Source organism: Geospiza fortis, unplaced genomic scaffold (assembly GCF_000277835.1).
Source record: "Geospiza fortis unplaced genomic scaffold, GeoFor_1.0 scaffold139, whole genome shotgun sequence".
NCBI classification, from domain to species: Eukaryota; Metazoa; Chordata; class Aves; order Passeriformes; family Thraupidae; genus Geospiza; species Geospiza fortis.
Genome location: NW_005054406.1, coordinates 1,802,020 through 1,810,322, shown reverse-complemented (window position 1 = coordinate 1,810,322; position 8,303 = coordinate 1,802,020). Strand labels below are relative to the sequence as shown.

At 36.5% G+C, this 8,303-nt stretch overlaps 1 protein-coding gene across 13 annotated transcripts in view; it reads right to left on the bottom strand.

Moving 5' to 3' along the window:
* Positions 1-8,303, bottom strand: part of MYT1L (myelin transcription factor 1 like) — a 310,448-nt gene that overhangs the window by 57,702 nt on the left and 244,443 nt on the right. For 9 of the 13 annotated variants that reach the window (XM_031061270.1, XM_031061272.1, XM_031061273.1 and 6 more), the window contains 5 exons: positions 6,080-6,327; positions 3,554-3,790; positions 1,757-1,878; positions 1,332-1,394; positions 758-826 (listed from right to left, as the gene is read on the bottom strand). In XM_031061270.1, coding sequence (XP_030917130.1) covers positions 758-826; positions 1,332-1,394; positions 1,757-1,878; positions 3,554-3,790; positions 6,080-6,327 — 739 coding nt within the window. The remainder of the gene's footprint in view (positions 1-757; positions 827-1,331; positions 1,395-1,756; positions 1,879-3,553; positions 3,791-6,079; positions 6,328-8,303) is intronic. The other 4 variants (XM_031061276.1, XM_014309159.2, XM_031061277.1 and 1 more) reach the window with 1 other exon arrangement.

Below are 8,303 nucleotides of genomic sequence, written 5' to 3'. Positions count from 1 at the left end.
CCCTACAGCATTTTCCTCATTTCTTGTGAAAATTTCTCCATCTTAAACAAATTGCCAGCTCAGGAGCACTGCCCTGTCATAGCACTAATAAATGCTATAGTTCTTCCACACAGAGAGTTGCAGTAGAGCATATGTGCGGGAAGACAGAGCAAAGCTAAGTCTCATGATCCTCTAACGTTCATAGTTCAAAATTGTTACTCCAAAGAACTGAAAGGAATGGCAAAGAACCCATTTTAAGCAGGGGATAAGTAAGTAAACATTAAAAAAACATAGTCACATGAGAAAATGAATTAGGCTGGTAGCAATGATACGAACCTGGGGAAAATTATGCAAGCTTTTGGGAAAACCAAATTGTTCTCCCTCCAGCTGTGTCTGAGAAACTGCAATGCTTTACTGCTTGTGTAATCAGAAGTGTTTCATCAGTCTAATTGTATGGGAATTTTCTGTTCTAACTAGCAAACTCAAAGTTCAGAAAAAAATTGAAAAGGAATTCAAACATTGAGCTGAAATTCCAGAAGTTCTGTCTTTTGTCCATCCCTGTCACCTAATGGACACACAAAAGGACATACTAGGTCAACAGACTTATGTACAGAGCCCCCCTGTATGGAATTTCTAGAGACTTCAATACATGTTCCAAGCAGGATCAGCCCCTTCTGCAGTGGCTCTCCAGACAGCATTTCTAATTTCTGATACAACTTTACACAATTTGCGGTCAAATAAATATTTATAAAGAAAATATTTGTTCTTTATATCTTACTTGAGTTCTTGTGAGCTTGTGGCCAGCATACTCCGAATGCTTTTGTCAGCCAAGGGACAGCCAGATAAACTGTAAGACATGGCAGGACATACAAGTATGTTAATCTTCTCATTAACTGAACACTCCCAAACAAACACAACATAAAAATTAAAAAGTAAAAGTTTGTAATGCAGAAAAGCGATGGGGCAAGTGCTGTAATATTGAATTCCGTAATATAGTTAACCCTCTGAATATATTTAGTTATCAATATTACTTCCAAAATTACATACTGCATACTGTAAATGTTCTTGTTTGTTTGTTTGTTTCTCTATGTACTAGAAAAATATAACAAAAATATTGGAGATTCCTGGGTTAACTACTTAAATGCTTAAGGAATAGTTTGGAAATTTTAGTAATCTATTTAAAAATAAAAGACGTTTATACAACACACAAATTAGCATGCTTTTAAGATCAACATATATTACTCAAAGGGTTAACACATAGTTCAACGTTTTACTTTGACAGCATTGTTGAGGTAAGCTGAAAACAATAAATTGAAAAGACAGAATCCACCATGAAAAAAATGAAGTCACACCTTCTATGTGAGGCGTAATTACCAGTCACATGACCACTCCCATCACACCCTGGTGTTGGACATCTGCCACCAAACAAAAACAAAAACAGCCAAAATAGTAAGTATGTTTAAAAAAAAACTTTTAAAAGTTTCATTGTTTCCAGTTTAGCTGCAATGACTGCAAGGGGTTTTAAGCATCCTAATCGAAAAGCTGCAAAATGAACAGGTTTAAATGAAAATGGCGTCTCCATACAATATAGCATCATTAAGAACAAGCAAATACACATTAGCTTATCACTTTACTTAACTGGCAGTTTGAAACATTTATATGCTGCAAATGTTGCATGCTCATACTGCAAGGCGTATATGTATTCGTTGGTTTAAAAAAAGACAAAGAGAGAAAAAGTTAAAAGGAGATAAATAATTTCACCTCACATTATGCTTACGTTATTAAATCCTTTTTGCTCTCTTTGCATTGAGGGTATTTGGGTTTAGGACTTGGGATTGTAACTTCACCAGGATACCTTCTTTCTTCAAGTGCCTCTTGGAAAGGATCCAAATCTTCCGGCTACAGGCAAATATACACATATTAATTTCAGCTAAAGAAGGTCACAACTTACACAAAATAATGCAAAGCAGAGTCATCAGATGGTATCTCCTGCTTGTCCTATTCTGACAGAGAAAATTAATGAATTTTTTTTTCATGTACTAAACTTTTGAATAATATTTGAATATTTTGATGAAGACTTCACAATATGTGAAATATATAATTTATTTAATTAGAAAAAATAAAAAGGAAAAAAATCTGGCTTTTTCTGTAGCTGTCATATTATTTTTCTCTAAAGACTCACGTCTCTTCCCTAAAGTCACTGCACAACAGAGGAAAGGCAAAAAAGATGACTAAATGCAGTATCTTATGCATCAAAAAGCCATCTTAAATAGCATTTTTAAGGATTTAGAACACCTCAAAGATGAAAGAGAAGCAATCTTAACATCTACACACAGAATCTCAGTCTGGGATGAATATCAATGGATCTGTCTGGCAAGACAGAATGATATAATCTGTAATTAACTTTAGTGTTGTTCAGAAATTCAAACCTATCTATTTCAGGAATGCAGTGGCTGAATGCAGGGATTCAGGGATTCCTGCAGATGGTGCTATAAACAACATAGTAGAACTAGGGAGTTCTTTGAAAAAACATGCTACTTTACCTCACATTTCCTTGATAGTGACAGATTTCCTGCCAACTTCGGGGAAATTAACAGCAAAACTGTACCACCAAAGCTAGAATGCATTCAGGCTACCTAGTGAAAATTCCATGTCGTATATTTTAAAGACTCTGAGAATTGCTTTATGGTTTAATTAAAATTGGCAAGAGGTGTGCTAAACACAAATGATTAGCTTAATTTTTAGCTATAAACCAACTAGAAGTCCTCAGACAAGTAAATTGAATTGAGTGCAGGATTTTAAGCTGCAGAATGGATAAGGGTTTAAACCTGACAGAAGAAAGCAGCATCACTGAACCTTGTCAGCAGACCTCTTCAGTGTCCTGTCTATTCTGTTTTGAAAAGCAATAAAAATTCACTGACATATTTCCTTTATTTGCCTCTTCTGTTTAAAGGGTTTTGCTGCTGTCTTGGTATTATAAGTAGAAAAGTAACACTGATTTCTTATATCCCTTCTTTGTATTTTTGAGAAAAAGTATTTCATTAATGCAGGCCCTTACACAGAGCTATCAAGAGCATATAAGTAATCTAGAAGATTAGTTGAAATAGTTGAAAGCTTACATTATACTCTTCTGCTTTGTTTAAATTGATTTCTAAGTAATACAGGCTTTCAAATAGCACATCATTTATGGTTTTCAAATTCAGGAGAATATCTTGTCTTCAGAGCTGATTATCCCAGTATTGCATGGTTATGTCAACTTGCTTATACAGAGTAACATAATCTGGATATAGCAAAACATCTTTACTGCAGAAAATATTTGTTAACAAGATGATGCTGTTAGAAAACATGATTCACATTCATGGTTCAAATGTTGTCTTATGGAACTTAGTCACAGATCAGATGTGTGCCAGCATGATATAGTCCTAAAGATTAACCATCAAAAAGTCCTTTTTGTAGAAAACCACCAGTTTTGTCACATACTAATTTTGCTTCCTATTTCCCTCCAAATTCCAGAAAATTAATTAATTACCAAAATTAGACTGCAACAAGAACTATAGAGATGAAAAAGACATACATTAATTTCTTTGGAATCATCTTCATCTATCCTACTTGGCTTCATTTTAGTGTAGTCCACTGGCAAGTCCCAGCAGTCACCCTCATTCAGTTGGTAACAGCGGTTGTTCATCACGGCTTGTCGTTGTGGGGACATTGGCTCCAGTGGGGTCAAAATGGTGCAGCAGCCATCTCGCTGCCTCTGCTTGTTCATGCTCAGATCCAACGTCCCATTTTCATCGACTTCCATATCAGGATTCTGTCAAAATAAGAAAAATATTGTTAATTCAGCTTCACACTGGCAAACTGCTACCTCTTCTTCAATCTGATTGCCTAGCAGAATGATAAAATGCTTTTCCATTCCTGTATAGATTGTAAGCATTGAGCCCCCTCCTACACATAGCATGATGCTGTTACACAACATTAATGCTGTTAAAGTAGATTTCTTCCTGAATGGCTAATTTGATGTCTGGGGGGAAAGGGGACAGTATTCAGTACCCCTCTTGCCACCCAGCACATCGGTGCAAAATCTGATACATAAAGGAGAAAGCTCCAAAGGTATTTTCTTGCCATTGTCTTTATGTTCTTGATTTATTCTGTGACAGGTGAAGTAACCTGTGAGGTAACATCTGCATAATTCTTGTTTTCAGTCCTGGCATGCATCTGGGTGATTAGAGAAACAAAAAACAGCTAACATCAAATAATCTTTGTTTCTTTTTTTCTTTTACATTAGCAGTCAGTGCTTGAATAGATAATGACAGAAAATTAAACAGGGAGGTAGGGTACCAAAAGAAGTCCTTTTGGAAACCATTTGTCAAGGAGAAAATGCATTTAAGTTTCACAGCTCCTTCGCTGCAGATGAACACCTATTAACAATTCATGTATCTACTCTGATAATAATTTGTTCCAATTTCTGTGACAACTGGTACTGTGAAAAATGGGATGAGTATGGGCTCTTTTGCAGAAAGAAAAAAGTGTTGACTATTACATTAGATAAGGAGAAATAAGATATCTTAAAATGAACACAAAATTTAAAAACTAAGGAGAAATAAGATAAAAATGCCCATAGAGAATCCCTCATCTTTCAAAAAATGAAGTGTTCCATGAGAAATTTGGTTTCAAAATGAATGTGAATCTGACTGACTCCTTTTATGTCTGGTGACTTTCTTTCCTCTTGAGTAACAACAGAGCTGCAGGAAACCACTGCAAATGCAAATCTCTCTTTCTGAATTACTGCCTTTTGTTAGAGCTTATATCTAATTGCTGCTATCTGGCTAATTTAATTTAGAAAGTATTTGTTTATCTCCTCAGACTCATTCCTTCAGCTGCAATATAGTGACACATTAGGAAAGAGGCCCTTTCTGGCTTAGATGCAGAAGATTTTCAGCATTGTATTCCAACTTCTCCCATCATAATGAATAGAGAAGAACTGCATTTATTTACATGAGAGAAAGAGATTTCCCTCTTGAACAGTATTAAATCAATTAATATAAAAAGCAGCATTTGAAAACAAAGGCCATTCTGGCTTGGAGCATGAATATTACTAATACTTACTGCTACAGGTTTAGTTTGTTATGAATGATCATAACATGAGGTGGTTTGCACAGTAAGGGAAAGCAAACCTTTATCTATAGGAGAAGAACAGAACATGTCTGCCAGCTCAAAATCTCTCTTCAAGCAGAATAAAAATGTTTCCTCTGCACTGCATCTATCTGCTCAGCCATCTAGTGGTCTCCTGTAGGCAACACTGTACTGTTTGCTGGTGCATGTTAAATACTCATTTTTGAACAGTTATCAGAGTCAAAATTTTAAAGTTAAAAATAAAAACTCCTAAATGTTTAACAAATGTTAATAGTGCACTGTTTTTTCTTAATACAGAAAGCTTAATGGCAAAAGCTTTTATTTGTATCTGTGATGGCCATTTTATAATATACTGAGGCTCTGTGAACATACAGTACAGCAGTCACTCTGCAGGACTGTTATGCACATTTTAAGTCACCTGTACTGGAGGATTTGTTCATTTCAAATATATTATGCATTGACTTAAGAACTCTGGTATCACAGACAGGCAAGAAATTATACCATACAGCACCACAGATTTGTCTGCACTGAATCTTACAAGCTTAGGTCCTATTTGTGACTTTTAAATGAAAATGCAGAGTTAAATCTTAATCCTTTTGCCAAATGTATGAACCAGACTGCATTTAAAAAAAAAACAAAAAACCAATACCCAAACAGTAGTGAAATTAGCACCACTTGAGCAATCCAAACATCTTTTATAATTATAGTAAGAGACAAATTTAAAAAAGGAGTACATGGTATCAGTATCATTAGTTTATAAAGCATCATGATTCCTGTGATATTTGTGAGCAATTTGTATCTTTCTTTTGGTAATTTTCCTCCCTGCTTTAGCACAGCCACCAGATTATGTTAATTTTGAGGGGAAAAAAAAAGGCAAGATGTATTAAAGCTTTTCTCTCAATGAGGGTCACAGAGCAAGTACAGTTAAGAGAAATCTTCATCAACAAAGAGATTTACTAATTTTTACCCTTGCACAGAGATCCTGAGGCTTAGTGGAGAGGTTCTGAGGCATCTCCCTGCAGCGGGTGGAGAGATTCAGAATAGCAGTAGCAGCCATGTGTGCTGCCTCCATGTCATGAGTATAGTCAAAGCTGCTCTTGCTGCAGGTACTGCTGGCACTGCTGCCTCCACCACAACTCATATTGCTGCTGCTGCTAGGGGCATAACTGCTTGTTGTGCTGCTGGTTGGACTTGAATTCTTACAGTAGCGTTTAGCTGTGGGAAGAAATATGACAAGGATGACTCAAAAGAAGGAGCATTTTGCATAAGTGAAGAGGAAAACAAACTGCTGGAGGTGAAATTTATAATGAGGAACAGTAACCAATGCCAAAAAAAAAAGCCCGCAATAAGAATGATGGCTGTATTTCTCGATTTCTGTCTGTGAGTTTTATATGCTACATGTGTGAGACCGTATGAAATAACCTCCTGTAAAAATCTGCATGACATGATCATGAATTGTTCTGACAAACAGGCTAGATTTATAAAACAATAAAAACACAGAAACACTGCTTTTACCCCACATATATAGTCAGACAAAAGGTACAATCTGCTCAGCTCATTCATTTTTATTAATGACAGGCAATGTAACAGTATGGGCCCTTTTCCTATTTACATGAGGAACTGTTAGTTTAAGGCCTAGAACTCCCCAGAGTTACTGGAGATCAAACCCAAGGCTGATGAGCTTGGCCTCTGGGCCACAGTACAACCCATACTTCCTCAAGCACCTCATGCTTCCTAAAAGCTTAATTTCCTCCTACACCACAAGCAAATATGGCACTGGCCATCCCAAAGACAGGAGCACGACAGGAGAAAAAAGGTGGGTGTCATGTGTTAGTTTTACCATGACTTGCACAAAGGCAGAAGCAATGGCTGTTTAAATGGCAACAACAGGAACAAGTGAAAAATCCTCTCCTCCCCCTTTAAACAACTTGAGCACCTACAACTCTTCATAAAACTGGTAAGGACCAGAAATACCCCTCCCTGCTCCCACTGCAGTGATGCTCAGCTGTGCTGTGACTGACACAAGCCACAGGTGGTCACAGAAGAGCCAAGGCACTGACAGTGCTCACGTCCAGCCAGTCTAAACACAAGGCAGCACTGCTGCTGCTTCTAAGCAATGCTCCTTGCAGCCAAAGGTATTACAGCAGTAAGGGCAAGCAGCCCTATTAGCCCACTTATTTCCCCAACCCTCTTCCCAGATGAGCTGTTTTAAGAGTGTTTGTAAAAATGCAGAAAGTGTGAGCTCGTCTCCCAAATGTAGAAGTTTATGTATTTTCAGAAAAAAAATAAAAAGTCAAGGTCAGAGGATACATCCATGCATATTACAGCAACTACTTCCCCTTAAGATGGAAATGTATACTGCAGAGATCATACCTTATAGCACAGTGTAACAATAACCAACTAGCATGCTGATTAGAGAGCTATACAAAAAAGGTCAGGCCCTAGACAGAGCTCTTCCGTGATGGGCTCCATTTAAATGCCAGGCTCTTCACTTGTATTTGTCTGAACAGACATACATATAATAATCTGCTCCCATAAGCACAGCCCATTTGTGAACCATGGGCTGCTTTGGTAGGCAGACAGGGTTCAAAAGAAGAATCTGAAAGCAAAATATCTCTGCTAGAGCTTATGTCATCTTCTTTTCTCTAAAGAAGTGCAAAAAATCATGGCATTATTTTTACTGCAAAGGAAATAGTGTTTTACTTAAATCATAACAGATGGAGTTTTCTCAGGAAAGCCACATAATGCACAGGGTGTGATTTTTTTTAAGTGAAGTGAATGTAAACATTCATCACTTTATTTTTTTTTTGTTTTGAACACATAGTAGCACTACACTAGCAGGCTATCCACTAATAATAAATTTGTGAACTGTTCCTCAAGAGTTTCATTATTAATATAGTAGTCAGTGGTGGTCATTAAAAATTCAGCATTTATCCATTGTTACTTTCTTACAGTATCCAAGACACACAAGAATTTTCCTATACTTAAGGAAGCAGGTAATTGAATAATTCAGTTTTTACTGTGTTATGTTAACACAGCAAGCACTCTGTACTACTGAACTTGCCAAATTAGAATTATCTTTCAAAAATCATGGGAACAAATAAGACTTTTAGCATTTTCAAAAAATGTTAGTCTTGTTATAGCAGGTCGCATTTAGACAGACATAAGAGACATATTACATGTGAAATTAT